Raw genomic sequence first — 24,209 nt, forward strand, 5'->3', positions numbered from 1 at the left:
TCTCTATTACTTTCTCTCCCGCTTTCCTCTTCCTAAAAACATCCAAATAAAATCTGTTTTTTTTTAAAGAACAAATTCATCACAAGGGAACATGTTAAGTCATTGATAAGTCAGAAAAGAAATCCTAAGGCTCAAGTCAAGCTGGGTGCCTGCCCCAGACCCATATGTGCGCAGGAATGCTGGACATAATCTCCAGATTTCTCAGCATCTACTGGACATAGCGAGTATCTATGGGGTGAGAGTCTCCCGGCCCTTTGGGAGCTGTTCAAGCAGACGGGCAGACAGTGGCAAACAGGACCCACAGAGGACAAGGCGCGTGCTGAAAAGAAAGACGAGAACAAGGACCTGAGAGTGTGATGTCAGGGGTGGCTGGGTCGGCCTCTCACAGGGATGGAACTGAGCCACTAGCCATGGGCCAGGGGCCATGGGAGGACCAACCGGCTGCGGTGGTTGAAGGTGGACAGAAGGCGGGACGGGGGCCCGAGGATGCCCCTCCTCTCTTACCTTGGGCTCAAACCTGTTCTTCAAGACTGTCCCCTGCCTCCTTCCTCCTGGGGTGCCTTTCTGAGCAAGGAGAGGCATTGGGCTAGGAGGTTTGCAGGGAGTGGGAGTTAGAGAGAGACTTTCAGGAGCCTGAGTCCCACTAATGGGGGGATGAAAGGGGACCAGGGGGGTTAATTTATGGGGCTTGTTGTGCATGGAGGTGATTGGGAGAACTGTCAGGAGGAAGCATCTTGAGAAGTAGGGGGGATGTTCCCAGGCCACAGAGGGGAGAGAGGCATGTAAAGATGGGGGGGACATGAGCCGGCGTGCAAACGTTTATGGTACATGGGTGCTGAGTGTGCGACCTTTGAGGAGTGTGTGTGTGTGTGTGTGTGTGTGTGTGTGTGTGTGTGTGCATGTGCACGCATGCTCACATTCATGAATTCTTAGGAGAGCAAAGCAAGCAAAGATGACCTGGAACCAGATGGCAAGGGTCCTTGAATGTACCTGGCTGAGAAGGTGAGACTTTTTCTTAAAACACAGAGCTGGGCAACACTGGGCAGGGCTGGCCTGGGGCTGGCCACAGCATACAGAAGGCCCCCGAATATGAGCCCAGTCCAGCTTCCCAAGGGTGGGGAGAGAGCGCCGGCGGTGGGACCCCAAGTGTGATCCCTAGTGCTGCAGAGTCCCCCTCCGGTGATCCCAATAAAGAAGTACAGCTTCTAGCCCATGGCTTGAGATTCTCATCTGATTCTCATCTGACTGGCTGGGGTAAGACCTGGTATGTTTTTCCAAAGTCCGCTGGGTAACTCTGCTGTGCTGGAGTTTGGGGGACCAAGATCTCATCTGCTGTTCTGGGACCCTCGCCTGGGGTTGCCTCGTCTCACCAGGTGGCGCTTTCCTGTCCCTGTCCTTGCCCTTGGCGCCCGCTGCGCGCACACAGGGGAACTGTGCACCTGCTGAGTCAGTCAAGGAGGCAGGTCATGGGCATCTGGGGGCACGGCCCGCTTGTTGTGCCTGCGTGCTTCCCCCTCAGGACGGGAGTGCTCCCAGCACCTTCCTGGGTCCTGGCGTCCGTGTCTGAGGCTCCCATGCTCAGGGCCCAGCTGCTGTGGGCTGTGTGGGTGGGCGATGCTCTCCCTGGTGCTGGTGCCCAAGCGGTGTACAGAGAATTGTGCGGTGCGCTAGAAGCAGTAGTATATTCTAGAGCTGAGTTTTGGGAAGCCTTTGAGATGGCCCCTGGGTGGGGGCAGCGCTGCTGTTCGGGGCCTCAGGACTCAACACACGGCAGCGGCTTCTCAGCAGCCTGGAGCCACACAGAGATGGGGAAAGTCCTGCTTATTTTATGTTTTATTTTCATTTTGGTTTTGGAATCACAGTTGGCTGTGCACAGGGCTCACCCCCGGCTCTGAGTTTGGGGATTGCCCCCTGGTGGTGCTCAGGGGACCATTTGGGGTGTGGGGATCAGAACCAGAGTTGTCGGCTGCGTGTGAGGCAGGCGTCCTACCCCTGTACTGTCTCTCCGGCCAAGGAGGTTCTGTTTGTTAGAAGTAATTACTTGGCGAATAAATACGACAGACCCAGCATGCCATCATGCAGAACCAGCCCTTGAGGGCAGAGACTGAGGTGGGGTGGGCGTCCTGTCAGGGGCTGAGCTTAGGGAGTGGCCAGCAGCTCTTAAGGCCCAGTGGCCAGGTGGAACTAAGGCTTCTCCAGACCCTGGGCCCTCACCTTCTGCATGTCTGTGTGTCTGCGTGTCTGCGTGTCTGCATGTCTGCATGTTTGCGTGTCTGCATGTCTGTGTGTCTGCGTGTCTTCATGTCTTTGTGTCTGTGTGTTCTTATCTCTGTGTATGTCTGGGTGTCTGCACATCTGAGTATCTGTCCGTCTGAGTGTCTGCCTGTCCACCAGTCTGCCTGTCTGATTGTCCTCCTGTCTGCGTGTCTGTGTGTCTCTCTCATGAGGGTCCTCTGTGCTCTAGGTGGGGCCTCCCCTTCCCTCCATTTCTGTTGGTGGAAGGACCACAGCAGAGCCAGGAGCCCGGTGGTCAGGAAGGGGCCATCTCACTGCACCTCCGAGCCTGAGCCCAGGAAGTTGGGCCAGAGTTGTCCCCTTCACGTGGCTGGCATGGTGGCCCAGTGCCCGGTGAGCCACAGGTTCCTCGGGATGTGGCGCCTGCGTTCCTCTTTCCTGGCTTCGCACCTCTCTCTGCTGGGTAATCGCTCGGGGAGTCCTGGTGCATTTCCTGCCAGGCGCATTGGCCCTGTGTTTTGTTATCTCCTCGAGATAATAAATACGAACAAAACCTAAATCCATTATTAGCTTCTTCTCGACTGTCCGCATGATTTATGGCTTCAAAGTGTCTCTAGTTAATCTGTCGAAAGGGATTTTAAATTTCATCCGTCTTCCCTGCTGGCATCCTCTCTACCTTGGATTCAGCTGTTTGACATGTCTAGAACTAGGGTCCCATTTTAAAAACATTTACAGTGGGCTGGCGGGGAAAAAACTCAGAGATGGAGCAAGAGGGAGGCTCAATTTGGCACATCTGCTTTTCATTCTACACAGCTCCAAAGTGCAGATAACTTGAAAGCTCGCTAGAGAAGAGGTCCGCAGTGCCCACGAGGGCTGTCTTAGGTGACTTTAAAAGAGAGAAATAATTACTGAAAATGAATTGTCACTGAAATGGAACCCTCCCGGCCGGCCCGGCGGCCCATCTGCTGCTCACATGTGCGGGCCGCTCTGCAGTCACCCCTCCCCGGACAGTGAGCCTCGCTCTGCCGCTGCCCTGAGGCGGTCAGGGATGTGCACCAGCTCGGGGAAGGGCGCCCCGCTGCCCGGAGTCGGCTGTGCGGGTGGATCATCGTACCCAGGATTCAGGGTGACGGATCGAAGCGGCCCAGAATTTGGTTTAGCAGATGAGTCAGGGCCTAGAAAATGTGTGAGTGTATGTGTGAATGTGTGTGTGAGTGTGTGTATGTGTGAATGTGTGTATATGTGTGAGTGTGTGTGTGAGTGTGTGTATATGTGTGAGTGCATGTGTGGGTGTGTGTATGTGTATATGTGTGAGCGTGTGTGTGTATGTATGAATGTGTGTGGGTGTGTATGTGTGTACGTGTGAGTATGTGTGTAAGTGTATGTGTGAGTGTGAATGTGTGTGAGTGTGTATATGTATGAGTGTATGTGTGTGAATGTGTGTATATGTGACGAGTGTGTGGGTGTGAATATGTGTGTATGTGTAAGCCTGTGCCTATGTGTGTGAGTGTGTATGTATGAGTGTGTGTATCTGTGTGAGTGTGCGTGGGTGAGTGTATGTGTGAATGTGAGTGTGTATGTGTGAGTGCGGATGTGGGTGTGCGTATGTGTGAGTGTGTATTTGTGGGTGTGTGTGTATATGTGAGTGTGTGGGTGTGTGTATGTGTGAGTGTGTGGGTGTGTATGTGTGGGTGTGTGAGTGTGTCTATGTGTGAGTGTATGTGTGGGTGTGTGTATGTTTGAGTGTGTGTGGGTGTGTGTATGTGAGTGTGTGGGTGTGTATGTGTATGTGTGAGTGTGGGTGTGTATGTGTAAGTGTGTGAGTGGGTGTGTGTATGTGTGAGTGTGTGTGGGTGTGTATGTGTAAGTGTGTGAGTGTGGGTGTGTGTATGTGTGAGTGTGTGTGGGTGTGTATGTGTAAGTGTGTGGGTGTGTCTATGTGTGAGTATGTGTATGTGTGGGTGTGTGTATGTGTGAGTGTGTGTGGGTGTGTGTGGGTGCGTGCATGCGTGTGCACACAGTGCTTGCATCGTACTCTACAGTTTGCCGAGCCCTTCCACATTTACCACCCCCGGGGAGCTGAGTTGCTCTCATTTATTTAGGGACAGTGTCCCCAGCCCTGGGGTGGGCCATGATTTGAAAAGAACTGGGCGGTGGCCCTGCCGTGGGACACAGGGAGATGAGGCAGGTGTTGGGGTGACCTGAGTTGCTGAGGGGAGCTCAGGGCATTTCCCAGGGGTGTCTGGGCTTGGCGGGCCTCTGAACAGGCAGTGGCCCAGCCAGTCCAAGTCTCTGAGAGCAGGACAGAGAGCAAAGGAACGAGCTGCCTGGAGGCCAGGACAGGTGCTCTATGGATGGTCGTGAGGGCCGGAGGGTGCAAAGGGCCAGAGCACATCTGTGGAGTCGAGTGTCTGTCCAGTACTGCTGGGCCTGAGCATTGAGCCCTCTGCCTGGTTGCCCAGGTACCTCTGGGAATGGCCTCTGGATCTGAGCACTGTAGGGAGAGTCCTGTCCTCCTGAAAAAGGTGAGATAGGATGGGGTCACCATACGATCCCCAAGACATCAGGGCATGAGAGGAGGTGGCATTTATCTGGCTAAGGCTCAAAGGATGACAAGGGGCTGTGCAGGTGCAGGAGAGGCTTGGAGAGACGGACACATGTGTGACCCTCGGATTGCACAAGGCGGTGGGTGCCTTGGTCAGTTTAGGCTGATGCCCTCACTGTGGCCATTGCTCCTTTCCCCCTCCGGGAGCCTGGGGGTCCCTGGTGCTGCTTCCTGGTTTGAGGCCCCACCCCTCTGCTCTCCCTGATTCCTAAGGGCGTGAATTCCAGCCATCACCTTCTTTATCCTAAATGACCTCCCGGAGGTCCCGGCTCTGAATACCCTCTGCTCAGGCCGTGTCTTTGGAGAACTCCTGTCTGAGTCTTGGGTCCTTTCTCAGTGGGGTTGGTTGTTGGCACTTTTGTCTCTGTGCTATAAGAGTTCTCCATCCATTCTGGACGTAAGTCTCGTTAGATTCACACGGGGAGTGCTGTCTCCCATTGCCTGACTGTTTTGTTTCCTAAAGTCGTGTTTCACAGAGGACCAAGATGATGCATTTTGAGCCAGTGCAATTTGCTGGTGTTCACTGGGGCATCGCTTGTACTCCATGTTCCTGCCAGGAAGCCGCCTTTGAAAGGTGCTCTTCATGATGCTTCACGAGCTCATTCTTTGCATGGTGTGAGTTAAGGGTGAAAAATCATCTTTCCCAGGGCTAGAGCGATAGAAAGGCAGGGAGGGAGTTTGCCTTTCACGCATCTGACCTGGGTTCTACTCCACACACCCCAGATGGTCCCCTGAGCACCACCAGGAGTGATCCCTGAGTGCAGATCCAGGAGTAACCCCTGACCACCACTGGGTGTAGCTCAAAACAAAAACAACAAAAAAAGAGTCATCTTTTCCATAAAGTGACTCTATTGTTTTCATGCCATATGTTGAAAATATTTCTTTCCCTCATTAGTTGGTCTTGGCACCATCGTGAGAAGTCAGTTGACCATTATAGTGTGGGTTTGTTTGTGAACTTTCTATTTGTCTTATGTCTATTCTTAAGCCAACACCACACTGTCTTGATTACTGGAGCTTTATAGAGAGTCTTGAAATCAGATAGTATGAGTTCTCCAATTTTGTTCCCCATTTAAAATATCATATTGGCTATTCTAAGCCCTTAATACTTATAAAAATGTATTTTAGAACCACACTTTACAAAATAAAACCCACGTTTTACCCCTTTAGACTTTGTATTGGGGTGACACTAAACATAAAAATCCACTTGGACGTAATTGACATCTTCCTATTGAACCTTTCATCCATGAACATAGTATCTCTTCCCCACTTATTCCCACCTTCCTTACTTTTTCTCAGCTGTTTAATAGTTTCCATTGGGAGAGTCTTGCGTGACTTTTTACGTCATTCCTAAGCATTTTTCAGTTATTAAGCGTGGTATAGTTCTTTAAATTTTATATTCTTCTAATTTCCTCTATTGTGTAGAAGAACAGTTCAGTTTCATGTTAACCTTAGATCCTTAGGTTTCCGTGAAAACAGTGATGTCATCTGAGAATGTTGCTTTTGTTTTCTTGCTCTTTTCTTCCCGGGCTTCCTTGCGGTGACTAGATTCAAACAGAGTCGAACAGACGTGGGGAGGCGTGTGGACAGCCTTCTTTTGTTCCCAGGCTAAGGGAACATTTACTGTTGCCACACTGAAGCACCATGTTAGCCACATCATCGATGTACTTTATTATACCGATGAAATTCTTTCATATTTCTATAATGCTCAGAATACTTATCATGAATGGGTATTTCTTTTATTCTATCTCTTGGTTTCCTCCTATGTCTTTTCAGTAAATCAGTAAGTTATGGTGCTTGATTTAGCATCTTGCATTCTAAGAATACAGTTCACTTAGTCATGATGAATTATTATCCTTTTTTTTTTTATCTAGGACTGTGTTTGCTTTGTCAACGTTTTGAAAGGGCAGATCTAAAATTTGATACGCTGTAATCAAAACACATGAACCCTTCAAGAAAGAGTAAGAAAAATGTTGTTTATAAACCACAAAAAGTCCTAAAAGACAGGTGAAGTAATAAATGGACCAAGAAGTAGTATTAACAGCTATGTTGAGATGTGGTGTTAACTGCTAGAAATAAACAAATTAAAGTTAATAAGTTTCTTGAAAAAAAATCACAAAAAAGTAACTTGAAAAGAAAGGAACTGGCAAAATGGTTAAAGCCATAAAAGTAATTATTTTTTAAATGCCTATTAGGGGCGGGGGAGGTAGCTTGATGGCGGGGTGGGGGTGGAGGACTAGCCCTGTGTGAGCAAAGAGCCTGGGTTTGGTCCCTGCTACTACCATGCATAGGTTCTGGAACCCCCACGGATGCCTGTCCTTGACAGCTTCCGGCTCAGGAGGCGATTGGCATGGACTTATCTCCTCACTGCCTCTCGGGCTGACTCTGGGTATCCTCCCCACCCCCCGCCCCATCTCCACCACTCCCAGGACACCCCTAGATCACCTCATCTCATGCCCCCTAACTTCCATATGTCTGCAAAGGCCCCACTTGCTATTTCTAAACGAGTCCGTGCTCCTTGATTTTAATCGACTCTGTATATTCCCTCATGTTGCTCTGAATATAAAATGAAAGCTTATTAGCGCAAATGAAAGCCATCTCCTCCAACGCAAATTGTTGTCATCTTTATAAATGGTGAAAAATAAACAAATCTGGGGTAACTGTTTGGGTGATTTGGGAACGCAGCCACTTGGCAGAGTGACTTGAGGGCTGATTGGCTTTTGATGAATTGGTCATTGGATGCGTTGGTCTGGCGCCAACTGGCTCTCGGGGAGTTACTGTGGGTTGGGTTGGATGTTCTCCCCTTTGGGGTCCAGCCTAAGGCTGCAGCCAGGCTCTGAGGTCCGGGTAAGTGCCTGAGTGCTGGGCGCAGTACCCTAAGATCCTCTCAGGCCAGAGAGGAGACGCCCCAAAGACCTGGCCACCCCCAGCCTGGGCCTGCCCTCGCCCTCCCCCCTCCCCATCTCTGGAGTGCAGGCTGAGCCCGTGCGACATTTCAGGGTCCAGGCGATAACCGAACGAGAGTGGCCTTGTTTGGCTCACACCCTGCGTTGCTCGAGGAGGACCCAGGCCAAGGCAGGCGGAGTGGTTCCTAGTCTGTCCCTTCTCTCCCGTCTGAGCTTGACCTCTTACAGACCAGGTCCCAGCCCTGGTTCCTCAGCTAGGCTGAGGAACCAGTCTGCACATTTGTGTCCACCCAGCGGGATGCTCAGACAGCCTCGGTGACCTGGCCAGCTGATGGCAGAAGAGGAAGGGTAGGTGTCTGTCTCCTGGAACCCAGGCCCAGCACAAACTGCAGCGGGTGTGGTCAGCTCATCCGTCAGGAATGTCGGAGGGCCAGGAGACAGCCTGAGTGTGGAGTTCTTTCCGGCTGCTCCGGATGAGGAAACTGAGGCCCCGCCAACGGGAGGGGCGTCCCAGAGTTCGCGTGGGTCCCGCAGGTCGCGCCTGACCCCTCCCCTCCGGGGACCACCACCTCCAGCCCGGCTCCTGGGTCTCTGCTCCTTGGTGCTCGTGTCCTGAAAGCGGCCGGGGGCCCCCCAGCAGCCCACCTCCCACGCTCCCACCCCCTCCAGTCCCCTTGTTTACGTCCATGTTAATGGGCCTTTGCAGGCCGGCCCAGCTGCTGAGCCGAGCCAGCGAGACACCTGGAGCTGAGTCTCTCCGAGTGTTTACGGTGCGTGGAGCCGAAACGAAACAACATCCATCTTGTTGAGTGCTTCCAAACACTGCGCGCATTCATGGCCAGCCGGGACTCCGAGCTTGGCAGGGAGCGGCCACGGCTCGCCTGGCCAGACCTGGCAGCGGTGAGGGCAGGAGAAAGTGGCCTGGCAGCGGTGAGGGCAGGAGAAAGTGGCCGGCGCTGGGAGTCCCATCCCGAGCCCGGGTCACTCGCCGCTCGTCCTGTGCTCCACATCTGGCTTTCCCCGAAGAGACAGTGGGGCCCGTGGGTGGCAGTGGGTGACCTCAGGGTGGGGTGGCGGGATGTTGGAGCGCAAGTCAGGGCTGCTCTGGCCTCGGTCATCAGCACCTGCACGGAGGGAGCCCCGGCAATCCCCACCCCCGCCCCCGCCCCAGCTGACTTAAGGGATGCAGACCCCGTGCAAGTCCCCAAAACTGCTGCGTCAGGTCCTTACTTGGGCACTGGCAGGTGGCCCTGGGCAGCGGCCACCTCACTCCGGTCTCAGTTCCACTTTTCTGTGTGTGGAGATGAGGCTCCTTGGGGCCCTGCCAGACACCCCCCTTCGCCCCCAGGCCTTAGAGTACATGGCTGTGGGTGCTGCTCAGCCTGTATGTGGCTCTGTGAGTGGCGTCTGGGCCCAGGTGGACGGTGCCCTGGAGGCTCAGCCGGGTCACAGGGTTTCATTCTGAGTGAGCTCCCAGCTGGTAGGATGGGTAGGTGGGTTTCTCCTGCAAGACTGTCGAGAAGCTGCCATGCAGTATTTACTCATGAGCTCTGGCCCGCGGTAGACAGGAACCCTTCTCTCCCAGGAAGCCGCAGGGGCGGGCACGCCTGTGAGCAGCCAGTGCCGTGGGAGCTGGTGGCAGTACCGGAAAGCTTCCTGGAGGAGGGGATGGGGCTGGAGGAAGGAACTCTCGAATGAGTGATGGGCTCTGCTTCCTCTCCAGGGGCCTTTTCCAGACTGAGAAAGGGGGTCGGGACTGAATGACAGGGGCCTTGGGACCAGGAGCAAGAGTCTTTATTTTAGGGGAGAGCCCAGGACCCCCACTGCGGATGGCCAGCTCCTCTCCAGACCCACAGCAGCACTTTCCTGGGACCCCCCTCAAGCTGTCCTTACCTCACCCCCAACCCCCGGAGCCGAGAAGGGTGGTGCCACCCTGATTTGGACCCAGAACACACTTTGGGACAGGCCTGAAGCGATAGTCCAGCAGGAGGGCATTGGCCTTGTTTGCCGCCGACATAGGTTTGATCCTTGGCATCCCGTAGGGGCCCCTGAGCCCCACCAGGAGTGATTCCTGAACACAGAGCCAGGAGTAAGCCCTGATCTCTGTTGGGTGTGGTCCCCAAACAAAAGCCCACCCACCAAAAAAGCCCACACGCTTTTGGAGACACTTTCTATGTTTCCGTTGTCATTTCCCAGGGGAGGCGGGGGCTGAGCCCCGGCGGGTAATGAGTGGGTGGTCCGGCCCCGCCACTCATCTCAGTCTGCCCGGCCTGTGGTGGGACCCGGGCATTCTCCCACTGGTGCGTTCTCTCCTGCATCCTTGCTTCCCACTGGACTCTGATTCGCCAGCTCCAGGGCTTAGAGCAGGGTGCTCCAGCGGCAGACACAGGGCTGGGGAGCACAGAGGATGCGGCCAGAGCCTTTTTGGGGGGCTGGGGTGGGCTGGCAAGGCTGTACGGCAGTGTGGGCTACTGCGGTGGGCTCCACCACAGGGCAGGGTGTGAGCTGGGAGCAGGGGAGGCCTGGGCAGTGGCATGGGACACAGGGACGGGCAGGGCACTGGCATTTGCAGGCTCCCTGTGGTGTGAGAGCCAGGGAGACAGGAAAGGGGAAGGTTTGTGTGCTTGATAGGAAGCTGGTCAGAGATGAGGACGGCGTGGGTGGAAGGGGGGATGGGGAAGAGGGGCTGGGGGCATGCTGAGAGCTTTTAGCTGCGGAAAGGATGGGGGCAGGAGAGGGGAGGTCTGCAGGGGATGGACGGAGGGCCTAGTGAGCCCCAGGCCCGACTGGGCAGAGACAGAGACCACGTCTCTGCTGCTTTCGGTTCCCCCAGGAGCTGACTGCTGGGGGTCCCCCGGAGCTCAGACTCCTGTAAGCCAGAACACATTCACTCAGCTCAGGGTGGCGGGGGCAGGGATGGGGGTGCTCAGTACTGAGCCGAGCTTGTCGGTTCCGTTCTGGTTCTTGTCTGAGTTTGCTATGCCCCTTTTCTGTGGTGCCAGCACACATCTGGATGCAGTGCAGCTGTAAGTCGCCGACAGCACAGGCTGCCAAGATTGTGCTTGGCACATGCAGGACGCCAGGGATTTGAACTCGAAACCAAGCACTGGCCAGGCAGGCACTCCTGCCTGCGGCCCATTCTCCCAGGCCTTGTTGTTTCTAGTTGGAAATACTCCAAAACCATCTTAATCCCAGCTGTGAGGGTAGATTAAATCAAGAGCAGAACCAATAGAATACTAGGTTGTCATTAAAACTATTTGTTGGAAGGGGCTTTTGCATCTGGCGATGGCAAATCATCTGGTATTAGATGAATTTTTATCTCTAGATCAAAAATTTTCTTTTTTTTAAACATTTTTAAAAAATTGAATCACTGTGAGATAGACCCTTACAAAACTGTTCCTGATTCGGTTTCAGTAATACAGTATTCCAACACCTGTCTCTCCACCAGGATACTTTTCCCAGCACCAGTGTCCCCCGGTTCCCTCCCATCACCCTCCACCACACCCTCGGCCTGCCTCTGTGGTAGGCACTTTTCTTCTCTTTCTCTCTCTCTCTCTCTCTCTCTCTCTCATTTTTTGGCATTGTGCTTTGCAGTGCAGATACTGAAAGTTGTCGTGTACATTCCTTTACCTACTTTCAATGCTCAGTTCTTGTCCAGCGTGATTATTTCCAACTATTTCGTCATACTGGTCCCTTCTCTATCTTACCTACCCTCCGCCCCACACACACTTGTGGTAGATTCTCACCACTTACCAGTCTCCCTAGCCCCTGTTTTCCCTGGCCATGGATATTAGTCTTCTACTGTATACATTATTTATACACCACAACTGAATCCTATACCTCTCTCTCCTTCTGACTTATTTCACTCAGCCTGATACTCTCCAGGCCCAACCACTTCTAGACAAATTTCATGACTTGATTTTTCCTAATGGCTGTGTAGTATTCCATTGTGTAGATGTGCCATAGTTTCTTTATCCAGTCATCTGTTCTCAGGCACTCAGGTTGTTGTTTCCAGATTCTGGCTATGGTGAATAATGCTGCAATGAACATAGGAGTGCATATGGTGTTTCTGCTGTGTGTTTTTGGGCCCCCAGGGTATATTCCCAGAAGTGGGATTGCTGGGTCAAATGGGAGCTCAACTTCTAGTTTTTTAGAAATGTCCATGTTGTTTTCCAAAATGGCTGGACCAGTCGGCATTCCCACCAACAGTGAAGGAGAGTCCCTTTCTCCCCACATCCGCACCAGCACTGGTTGCTCTTGTTCTTCTGGATGTGTGCCAGTCTCTGTGGTATGAGATGAGACCTCATTGTTGTTTTAATTTGCATCTCCCTCATAATTAGTAATGAAGAGCATTTTTTCCTGTGCCTTTTGGCCATTTGAATTTCTTCTTCGAGAGAGTTTCTGTTCATTTCTTCTCCCTGTTTTTGGATGGGTTCGGATTTTTTCTTTTTTTTCTTATAAGGTTCAACCGTGCCTTGTATATCTTTGATATTAACCGCTTATCAGAAGGGAATGGGGTCAACGTTTCCCATTCCGTGGGCTGTCTTTCTATCTTGGTCACTATTTCTTTTGAGGCGCAGAAGCTTCTTAATTTAATGTAGTCCCATTGGCTTATCTTTGCTTCCACTTGGATCAAAATTTTCAAAGCAACTAGTTGCTGGTTCTTTGCACTGAAGAACACAGGGCAGCCGGGGCTCGGGAGCCCAACACCCCAAAGAGACAAGAGAAGCACAGAGGCAAATCCAGCACTTGGCACTCTGTTTCCTTTCGACCAAGTTTGCAAGTGACGAGGGCCAAGGACCGAGAGTCCCAGAGAACTCCTTGCAGCCGACCAGCTCTGGGACCTCGGGCCACCAACAGAGGCAGATCTCTGCCGTCATGAGTCTGTGGCGACAGGAAATGCCGAGAAGTGAGGACGAGCTGCAGGCCAATTTCCTTCCAAGACGTTTGTTAATTTTTAAGCAATACAGGCTAAGTGGCTAAGAAATCAACAGCGTGGCGATTAAGATGTTGAGAAACCAGGCAGAGCTTTCAACAGACTCGAGTTCTGGGAAGACAGAAAGTGGAGTTCACTGCAGCGGGAGGGGAGGGGTGCCCCAGAGCCCCAAGCTTCCAGTGTGTGTGGGGGGGGAGGGGAGGCGGGGCACACAGAAAGACTGAAGCCCAGCTTTCAAACAGCTGAACCTTGGAGCGGATGAACACGATCACGCCCTCTTTAACCATATTTAAGGGGCCAAAGAAAATCTCTCTGGAGAAAGATGACATCTGGAACCTCTCCTGATCTCATACACAGTTTTTTGCACATGCAGGAAAGAATCACCAGAGATAGCGGGATGTGGGATGCAGGGATGGGGAGATGAAATAGAGGCACCGACAGCACTCACGGAATGATCAGACATAGAATTGAAAATAACCGTGATTGCGAGGTATAAGAAAATGCATCACTAACTGGGAGATTGCAGCAGGTATTTGAAAGTTATAATATATAATTGAATGGGAAATTTTCCCCACTTTATTTAAGCTTTATTTAAACACGTGGTCTACAAGTTTGTTCTTGATGGTTTGTTACAGGAGTTCAGTATGCCAACACCAATCTCACCACCACCGTCACCGTCCCTCCACCTTGTCTTGAATAGGAAAATTTTTTGGCTTTTGGTTCACGGCCACTGGTGCTCTGGGACTTTACCCAGCTCAGTGCTCAAGGGCAGTTCCTGGTTGTGCTCCAGAAGTGCAGGTGATTGTACCTAGAGCTGCTATAAACTAGGATGCCGCAATTAAAAACCTAAAACCAAATAAAAAATGTCAATCTTCATACAGAAGGAAAATGATTCCATGTGGAGGAAAGAGTAAGGACAATTTTAGATAAATGCTGACTTTATAAATATTTGTAATATCTGGTAAGGTTCAAAATATACACAGGGGCTGGAAAAGCAGCTCAGTGGGATGGCACATATTGTTCGCATTCAGTAGGCCCTAGGCTCGATCCATGGCACCACGTAATTCCCCAAAACCACCGAGTGTGACCCCCAAGCCCCCAAAGGGATAACAATAGAGCCATAGCAATAGCACAGTGGGTAGGGCATTTGCCTTGCACATGGAAGACTAGGGTTTGATCATCGGCATTCCGTCTGGTCCCCTGAGCAACACCAGGAGTGATTCCTGAGTGCAGAGCCAGGACTAAGCCCTGAGCATCGTTGCCGGGTGTGGCCCACAAACAAAACAAAAGCAAACAAAATGATAAAACATGTGTCAGGGGGGCAGGAGAGAGAGTACAGAGGATAAGAGTGCATGACTTGACCTGGGTTCGAAACCTGGCAACCCACATGGTCCCTTAAGCACCACAAGGAAAATAAATATAGGAATAAAATATATAGCAGTAATAACACACACACACACAGAGATAAAATTCTAGGGCTCTTGAGCTTTTCAGAAAGCCGTGATTGAATGCTGATCTCTGGTATATGGCTCTAGGCAGGTCAGGGATGGAGTACTACATTTGCTACAACAGCCATTAATAATATTCAATAAAAGAATGTGTACCGGGCTGGAGCAATAGCACAGCGGTAGGGCGTTTGCCTTGCACACGGCCTACCGAGGTTCGATTTCCAGCATCCCATGTGGTCCCCCTAGCACCGCCAGGAGTGATTCCTGAGTGTATGAACCAGGAGTAACTCTTGTGCATTGCCGAGTGTGACCCAAAAATACAAAAAAAAAAATATGTACCTAACAAGCTATTAAAGGGACCAATGAAACAATGAAGAAGTGAATACATCTGAAAAGAATTTAGGCAAGAAAAAAGAAATGTCATATAGAAATGTCATATAGAATCATATAGAAATGTCAGAGAAATAAGAAAAACAGTGGGATTGGAGGAAAAGTGAGTGGGGCGTCTGAGAGGTCAGTAGCAGGAGTGCAGCTGCTGCCCAAATGCCTAGTGGAATTGCAGTATTCAACCTAACTGTGTAAGAGAACATGCCAGGGAAGACAAGCATGGGGTGGCGGAAGCCTTCCTCGAGGAGACGGTGGTGCTGCTGGCCTTCGACGGTCACAGGAGCCCATTTTTGGTCACGGTTGGAGGCTGGTTCCCCGGGAGGGTCCCTCTGCCTGCAGCCCTGGGAGTTGGTTCCCTGGCTCTGGGAGGGTCCCTGAAGAAGTCCTCCTCTGCCCACTGCTCTGGAGTGAGGAGATGCTGCTCCTGGCAGGGCACGAGACCTCTGTTTTTGAGGGAGTGCAGCCGAGAAGCCAGACTTGGGCACAGCAAGGCCGACTCTTGCTACAGGTCTGCTTTGGAGCCCAGGCTGGCCTGGGGTGTGATGGTACCTTGGAGCCCGCACCTGGCCTGGTTTGGGGGGGGGGTGCTGGTCAGTCCAGGCTTCTACAGCTTCCCTGGGAATGGGCTTTTTTTTTCTTTTTGGATCACACCCGGTGATGCACAGGGGTTACTCCTGGCTCCGCACTCAGGAATTACTCCTGGCAGTGCTCAGGGGACCATATGGGATGCTCGAATTCAAACCCAGATCATCCGCGTGCAAGGCAAACGCCCTCCCCGCTGTGCTATCACTCCAGCCCCTGGGTTTTTAATAAGAGCCACACCGAGAACAAATTCTTACTTCATGCCCCCTGAGTGCGAGTGCCAGGGGTGGTGTTACGGGGGCTTCATTCACAGCTGATGACCCAGTTCAAGTTCACAAATCATGGCACAGAGATTCACTGCACATAGAACAGCGGCCCTGGTGGGAAGTTAAACCGAGCCGGGGTCTGCTCAGGTGCCCGGGCTGCACCATCTGTGCCAGAGCCTCCCTCCTGCCCCACACAGAGAGGCAGGGGTGAGGGGGGCCGCGTAGAGAGGGAAGCAGGAAGTGGTGCTAGGCTGAAAAATCTGTGTCAGTTCCCGGAGAGACGTCCAAGCCCTGCCCTCGGGGGCTGCACATGGACGGGGCTCTCTCGAGTCCACTGAGGCCAAGAAGAGCCACTGGGGTAATGCCCTTGAGGATGGGCTAGTGCCCTCATGGGAGACACAGAGAGCTTTCACATTCTTTTACCACATTTTATTTTATTAAAGCACCGTGTGTTACAAAGTTATTCATAGTTGGGCTTTTGATATGCAATATTCCATCACCAACCCTACCAGTTCTCTCTCTCTCTCTCTCTCTCTCTCTCACACACACACACACACACACCCCTCTTTCTCTGCCTCCTTCCCCCCTTTGTGCAGGGTGAAGGCCATTTGAGAGACAAAGCAGGATGATAGCCATGTGCCACCCAGCCCAAGCACCCCCAGAACTACACATCAGACATTCCCAGCCCACGCCTCTGGCCTCCCCGGCTGGTGGCAATCAAATCATCGCACTTTGCCTGTCCCCCATCTGTGGATGTGTGTGGTGTGGACGAGGAGCTGAGTCGGTTGGGGAAGACCCCTACCGCATCCGCTCTAGCTCCCCTGGTACGTGAGCCAGGATCAGTGCCTGCTCCCGGGTCTGCCAGCAGGTCACTTCCTCCCCTCAGCCTGGGGCATGCACAGTATGACATGGAAGGGGCCTCGGACTTGCCGGGGCCCTATGGGCACCCCTCTGACCTCAGTGATCTTGAGAGGTCCTGACTGGCGAGTGAACAGAAGTGGGGACGTTCTCCCAGTGTTGGGTCAACCCAGGTGGATGGCCTTATGGGGCAGAGCAGTGTCCTCCTGCCTGAAGTCCCGCTCTGGCTGGTGGCTTCTCTGTGATGTTCCCTATGTGTGGTCAGTCCCCTTTCCCAGCGTTCCTGAAGCACATGTGTGGGGTCGGTGTGGGGGCCCGGCCCCTCTGTGGGTCCCAGCACCCATCCCTGCCCCAGAGGCGCCCGACGGGGCTAACCTGGGCCCTCATTTCCGGCAGCACTGGGCCCAAGTCAGGCACTGACCCTGGCTCCTTTTGGGGTGGCCCCGAGGTGACTCTGCTTGAGGTTTACTGTACATGTCGTTTGGTTTAAGGGGGGGTGTATGGAGTCTGTGTGATGGGTGGTAAGAGGCATGGGCACTGAAGCCCCGTGTGAGCCTTGGAGCGGCAGGAGTGAAGTTGGGGCCCTACTGAGGTTACAGTGCCCACCCCCAGCCACAAGTGTCCCCTCCAGCACTGTGACAGGGACTCAGCGGCCAGCCCGGCAGGCAGGGGGTCTGGAGGGTAGGACTCTGCCATGGATGGCGGTACCATCAGCAGCTGCCATTCCTGCCGGGCCCAGGCCGGAGGGTTTGAGACGGCAGAGGGCAGAGTGTGGGCGCGTGGCCCGGGACACTCACTCACTCTCTGGGGCCTGAACAGCCTCGTGTCTGCACTCTGGGGTCTCTGGTACCCCTCCAGCTCGACCCCAAAGCACAGGGGAGAAAGCTCAGGCCCTGCTTGGTACTGACCCGGCCTTCAGATCACAGCCTCCATGGACAGAGGTGGTCTCCAGGCAATGGCTGGTCTCACTCCTGGGAAGGTGGGCCCCAGTCTCAGAGATGGTCATCCTAGGAGGCTGAGAAAACAAACAAAGGGCCTGGACGAAGGGGCCAGAAGTCCTGCCTCTCACATATCGTCTCACTCATAGACGCCCACTGGAGCTGGGAGTTTGTCCCCATTTTACAGTGGAGAAATGGAGGCTCAGACAAGTGATGGAGTCTATCACTGGGAAGGGATTGGCCAGAAACTTCATGGTGGAGCCAAGGCCTGATCCTCGACTGTGTGTGTGTGTGTGTGTGTGTGTGTTTCTTTCCTTGTGTTTGCATATATAGGCAGAGAAGTGGACTCGGAACAGTCCTTCTTCCTCTTTCCCAATGATCCCATTTTCCCAGGTCCCCAGAAAACTTGGTTTTGGGATGCCCAGCTGAGTCTCTGGGCCCCAAACTCATGGTCAGCATTTCACAAACACCTCGGGAGGCTGCACTCAGGGTGCATTTGTGCTCTGAGGTTCTCCTTCTGGGGTGCTGTGTGAGTGGGGAGAGAAGCCCACTGCGTAGGGGGCAGATGTCAACAGCTATGCAGAATGTGCTCCTCACCCACAGCTGCTTCTGGTGTGGCTAAGAGCGGAGGAGGGCACTGGGTGGGGCAGGAGCCCAGGAATCATCTCGAAGGACACGCATCTCCCTGGGGGGCAGGAGGGCCCCAGGAGTCTGCAGAAGCAAAGTACCCTGGGAGTTCTACATAACCCCCCCCACACCCCCTTCTATGAAGAGCACCCTCCGTCATCAATGCCGGGCGCTAGGCGCTGTGTTCAGTCCTTGGCAGTGATGCTCTCGTCATTAACCCCACCTGGCATCTTCTCCCATTTTCCGGAAGTAAGGACGTGTGAGTTGAAGAGGTTGAAGTCTTGTCTTTCTAATTGCAAAGCCTGTCTCCAGCGGCCGTGCCGGGTCCAGGGTTGGCCCGGTGCTGCCGGCTGCCCTCATCTGCTTCCCTGAGCCCCAAGGTGTTGAGTGGTATGGCAGAGACTATCGCCTGCCCAGGTGAGCTTTTCACTACCTGCCCTTTGCAGGGAATGTTTGCGGACTAGGTGATAGGTGAGCTGGTCCCTGGTACTACAAGCTCTCCATTTGCTGTGTGAGATCAGACAGGTTGCTTGCCCCTTCTGGGCCTGCTCAGCAAACTCCTGGAGTTTCGCAGTACTTCTCAGAGGCGTTGACTGGAAAATGTGTCGGAGATTGCAAAGCGCAGTGTGGTCTCACCTTGTCTGACTCCTGGCGGGCACCGCACGTCTGCTTGAGGGTGCGCGGGGAGCAGTCCTGTCACTGGCCACCGTTGGCGCTTGAGCAGGTGGCCGCCGGGCCCTGGGTGCTGAGCGCATCCTTGTCTCTCTAAGGCGACTTGGCACGTTCCAGCAGGAATTAAAATTCTCGCGGGGAGTCACCTTCTCCGTGGTACCGCCTTACAGCCAAGCCGGGATGGTAATTTGCAAAGCCCTCTGGCAGGTCCCCCGATCTGTGTGAGGCACGTCAGTGGGCTGTGGCCTCACACAGCCTGCCGGGTCCTGCCTTTGGTCCCCCCGCAGCTGTGGGGGCTTGTCTTGTGTGTAGTCCCAGGTCATCCAATCCTCTGGCCAACCCCACCCCGACCCCTACCCTCTGTTCTGCCACAATCCGAGCCATCAACAGGCCAAGCAATCATTGTTGCCATCAGCACCTGTCGGATGCTTCCCGTGAGCTCGAAGCAGGCCAAAGGCACCGGGTTCAGGACGTGGCTCAGCTGAGACTCAAAGACAGAAGGAGTGTGGGGCCAGGCTCTGCTGTGCACTTGCTGTGTGTCTGGGGCGGCTCTGTTCCCCTCTGATCCTCGGTTGCTTCATCGAGGGATGAAATAAACGATGGGCGGGGCCCAGAGCGACAGTATAGTGGGCAGAGTGCCTGCCTTGCATGCGGTCAGCCCAGGTTCGATCCCCGGCCCCCCATTGGATCTCCCAAGCCCACCAGGAGTCATCCCTGACCAAAGCTGGAACCAACTCTGAGCACCGCAGGCTGGCTGTGGCCTCAAAGCAAACAAAAGGCAAGTAAATAAAAATAAATGATCAGCAAGTCCCAGGCGTGACGTTCTAGGCTTTCTTACACCATGTGGGTTGGGACACAGGACTTCCTAAGCTCCTTTTCCCAGGGAGAGCCTCCTGGGTCCCTGGAGGCTTCATGGTTCCCCCCAGGGACCACACCCCTCCATCCCCGAGAAAGCCCACAGACCTGTTTCCTGGCAGGGAGAGTCAGTGGGCAGCTGCTGTGACCCCTGGGAGGACTTGGTCTGTGGCAGCAGAGGGGACGGTTCCGCCCACTTTCCTCTGAGCCTGCTCCCCTGGACGTGTCTCAGCATCTCGGGTTTCATTTCTTGCGCTTGGGTCCCAGGGCTGTGTACCTGCCTTTCACCTTTCACTGGCCGCCTTTCACCCCTGCCCCGGGGTGGGGGTCGGGACTGTCCTCCTGGTGTGAGGGTCAGTGACCAGGCTCGCTGGGGGCTAGATCCCCGATCAGGGTCACACTGTGGCTCCAGGCCTCCCTCCCCACAAAGCCACTTGTGCAGTGTATCCGGTGGAGACCAGCTGTGCGCAGGACTGGCCCAGCGTTGGCCGTCTCTTCCCACTGAGTTCTGTGTCTCAGCTCAGCCCCGGCCCCCTGTGTGGCTTGGGGACCACTTGGCTGCTCTGTGCCTCTGCCTGCATCTCTGTCCCCAGACTTATGCCTGGCAACCTCCTTTGGATCCTGACATTTAGAATTTTTTAGGGGGGGAGAATGGTTAGGGGCACACCCGGCAGTGCTCAGGGCTTACTCCTGGCTCTGTGCTCACTAATCACTCCTGGTGGGGTCTGGACAACCAAATGGGATGCTGGGAATCGAACCTGGGCCAGCCGCATGCAAGGCTAGTGCCCTACCCACTGTACTACCTCTCTGGACCAAGGAGCCTGACACTTGGGACTTGCTGTCCGGCGGCAGTGGACTGTCCCCGTCTCTTCCACATGACCCTCCTTGCAGTTGTGGTTTTTAGCCCCTTTGCACCTGCATTGATCTGCTGACCAGTCGGAATCACTGGTGGGGGACTTCTGGGGATGAAATGGGGACACTGTTCTCTGCTGGCTCAGAAGGAAGCAGACGAAAAGATTGAGCCAAGCTGGGGATCTGGCTTTGAGCTGTGTCCCCCACCTCATATAGACCACAAGCCTGGTTGAAGGCCCCAAATCCCCAAACCTCTGCTTGCCCACCTCGTCAGGTTGGAACCTTCTGGAAAGGCTCCAGTGCCTGGTGTGTAGGAAGGGAGGCTTGAGGAGCGAGACCTTGAGGGTGCTGGGCTCCCCGGACATTCCCAGACCCCGGGACCCCTGGCCTAGAAGGGCTGAGTAACACAGCGGTCCCCTGCAGGCCTGGTGGGTCGTGGCGGGCGGCTGAGAAGTGCCCTCAGCCTCGGCCAGGCGCTGGGAGAACGCCCCGCAGAGCGAGCGATGATTAAGTGTTCTCTGCTCCAAATGCTATTAATGGTCATAAAATTAGCCACAGTTTTCTGAGGCCCAGGCCCAGGCCTTGCCTCCACGGGACAATAAAATGGTGTGCCGAAGCGATTCGGGCAGCCAGGGCTGTGCACAGAGACGGACGCAAGCGGGCGGCAGCCGGCTCTCATTAACTCAGGCCGCTCACATTTGTTACCAGGGATTGCTTTTTAATTAAAAAACGACCAAGTTATTAAAAAATAAGCTCGTGAGGGGCCGGCCCAGGAGCGGCGCGGCCAGGGGAAGCGGGCGTCTGTCCCCGCAGGACGCGGGCTGGCTCTGCTGGGAAGGGGTCCCCTTGCACGAGTTGGCCTGGGACCCCCCACCCGCCGGGGACACTGCATGGTCCTCTCCAGGCTGTCAGGAGTCAGGCAGGCTGTGGGCACCCGGAGAGCAGGGGTGAGTTCTCCAGCTGTCACAGGCAGGCGCGGCTGTGGGGGCTGCCTGGGGTGGGCTGGGAGGTGCCGTGGGGTCCGCAAGGCGGGAAGGGGAGAGTCGGTGTTGGGGCTCAGAGGCGGTTTTCCTGGCATAGACTCAGAGGCAGGCTGGGGCGGGGTTGGTCTGGAGCCCCAAGGGAGACTTTGGTGCGTCATCTTGGCCAGGCCCTGGAACATCCCAGCTCCCCTTTTCTCTTCCATACCCGATCCTCCTCCTCCCTCCCGTGGACAGCGGGCCCAGGGGCCAGTGGGATCACTGGGGCATGTGTCCTGCAGGCCAGGCCGCTGCCCGTGTTCTGGTCTCTCCCCACCTCCATGGCCTCCTTGCTCTGTGCTGGCAGTTCTGGGGTGACGTGCAGGCCTGTTGATGATGCTGTTGGGGTACTGGTCAGGTGCCCCCTTACGCTGGCACCGTGAAGGGCTTGCATGCCCACTCTCAGAGCCTCGCTTGGCAGCCGGGGACCTGACTCAGTGGTCTCCGTGGCTGAGGGGCAGCTTGGGCAGGGCTGTGCCACAGCCTTGTTTGGGGGCTACTGAGGCACACAGAGACCCTCACTCACATCCACTCTGCTTTAACCTAATTCTGCCACGTGGCGGCCTGGAGGCCAGGAAGGTTGTCCCAGATTAACCCTCCTTGCCCTGGGGACGGGCCAGAAAGGGGGCGTGGCTTCCGTGACCGTGCCTGACATTGGGGGTGCTCTCCGTGCTCGCCCCGAGCCATGCTGACATTCTGGGCCACCCCCAACAGCTGGGGGGAGTGGAAGGCCTGAAGGCAGGGCTGTTCAGGCTCCATAGTGCCGGAGACCCGCAGGCCCACACGCGGAGGTGCTGTTCTCAGCAAGGCTGGGGCAGGCAGGTGGCACTGGGCACTGGACCAGGTCCCGTGCCTGCTGGGGCCCTGTGCTGGCTCCCCAGTCCCGTGCCAAACATGCTGTTCTTGCACTTTATCTAGTACCTTCAGGCTTGGTTTCCCTTTAGAGCCCCAATGGAACTTCACGAGATGCCAGTGACTGGGCATGGCGCAGTGGCATTATCACTGCGTGGGGTGGGGGGGGCGGATATGGGATTTCTGTGTGTTTCTGGGGCTGTAACCCACAGCGGGAGACAGTGCAGACTGAGACATGCTAATGACCAGAATCAGTGCTTGGAGTGGGAACTTCTTCCTTACACACACACACACACACACACACACACACATAAACACACAGGCACACACACAAATGTGCATGTGTACGCACACAGGTGTACACACACGTTCGCATGCACATATGTACACAATTCATGCACACACACATGCAAACACACTGCATGAGGCACTCATGTGGATACGCACACACAATACACATATGCATAGACTGACACGCATTCAGTCGCACACCACGATATGCACACATTTGGGCGCACATCCACGAACAGGGTGCACATATGTGTGTGCGCACTCGTCTGTACACATGCACAGGCACACAGTGTCAGTGCTGCTCACCTGCCTTCTGGGCAGCACGGACTGCTGCCTGCCCAGCCTGCAGCCAGCCCCCTTCCAGATGACAGTAGGTGGCACGTGGATCCCTGACCGACTGCCGGCACGGAGAGGAGCTTCCTGTGCTGTGACTGGCAGCTCCGCCCGTGGGGCCACTTTCCCCCTGGGGCTCAGCAGCTCCTGGCACTGGGGCTGCGCCGTGGGTCCCGTGGCGATGGCGGGGTCCCGGGGGGCGCTCCGTCCCGCACTGCCCCAGGACTCCTGGTATCCCGGCAGCCGCCCTCACTGTCTCCTTTCTCTGCCTAGTGAACGGGAGCCATGGCCACTGCACCCCCGGCTCAGAGAAGAGCCTGCTGGACCTGGACCTGGCCGAGGGCCCCAGTCCTACCTGCTGCCAGGGCCTGTTCCTCCCGGCGGGCACCCCGCCCCCCCGGGCCCACCCCCCGGCCTGCGAGAGGCTACTGCACCTCCCCCTCCCGAGCAGGTACGTCTTGGCCTCGGCTGGGGGCGCTCACGGAGGCCAGGATCGGAGCATCTCTGGGCCTCACACCGCGGGGTGGGGGTGAGCGGGACACACAGGGAGGCGGCCAGTACTGGCCAGAACTCGGGAGTGCCCAGATGTTGGCCAGTGTTTGGCCCGCGCTGCAGCGGTGGCACCTTGGGAGGGCCACGGTAGTCCCAGGGTGGGATTGTAGCTGGGCGGCTGGGGACGGCAGCCTCAATCGCATCGGGCTAGGACTTTGACCCGGACTGTTGGGGGTTTGTTTGAGGGGGACCCTCACGAGGCCCACACCACCCCTTGAGTCTCGGCTAGAGAAGCTTCCTGCCAGGCCCCAGGATGGCAGCCAGGAGGGAGCCAGGCACTGGGATCCCCGAGACAACACCAGCCCAAGGAGAGGGAGCAGCAGTGGGGAGTGGGGAGCCCCAGGGGCCTGACGGGCAGACAGGAAATAGATAATAGAAAAGATAGACAATAGATGATAAATGATAGATAGTCGATAGGAAGGATAGAAGGATAGCTGATGGGTAGAGAGGGTAGGAGAGAGCATAGGTGGATCATAGGTACTAGAGAGTTGATGAAGAGATGACTGACTAACTAACGCTTTCCAGACAGGTGTTTGCCCAGAGCCCTGCCCTTCCCGTGCCCACCTCTGCCAGGCTCAGGAATGCAAACACAGGACGAGCGGCTGTGCTTTCATTTTTTTTATTTTTTTAGAGACTGCCCAGTGTTATCGAAGGTTTAGCTACCCCCGCCCCAACAGTAAGAGCATTGTTGGCGGGCACCAGCCCCCCTGTATCACCTGTCAGTATGGACACAGAGGCTCAGGGTGAGGGTCTGGGATGCTCAGCCACCACCCCTCCCAGGGACAGACCTGGCAGTGCTTGTGGGGGGGATGTGCGGCTGGGCACCGCACTCAGGGCCACATGCCTGCCTGCGTGTGCTCTGCCCCTTGGGCCGCCCTCCTCCTGGCATTCTGAGCTTCTCAAGGCTGCCCCTCCGTTTCCAAAGAATCTTGGCGCTTTCTGGGGGAGCTGGGCCCTGGGGGACGGGTGTGTTTGCTCCTCCCCGCAGGGTCCAGAGG

General features: G+C 55.0%; 1 protein-coding gene across 1 annotated transcript in view; it reads left to right on the forward strand.

Annotated features, from left to right (window-relative positions):
* Positions 1 to 24,209, forward strand: part of GLIS1 (GLIS family zinc finger 1) — a 185,544-nt gene that overhangs the window by 92,610 nt on the left and 68,725 nt on the right. The window contains exon 3 of the mRNA XM_056122330.1: positions 22,933 to 23,110. Coding sequence (XP_055978305.1) covers positions 22,933 to 23,110 — 178 coding nt within the window. The remainder of the gene's footprint in view (positions 1 to 22,932; positions 23,111 to 24,209) is intronic.

This window comes from Sorex fumeus, unplaced genomic scaffold (genome assembly GCF_029834395.1).
Source record: "Sorex fumeus unplaced genomic scaffold, SorFum_2.1 ptg000045l, whole genome shotgun sequence".
In the NCBI taxonomy this organism is placed as follows: domain Eukaryota; kingdom Metazoa; phylum Chordata; class Mammalia; order Eulipotyphla; family Soricidae; genus Sorex; species Sorex fumeus.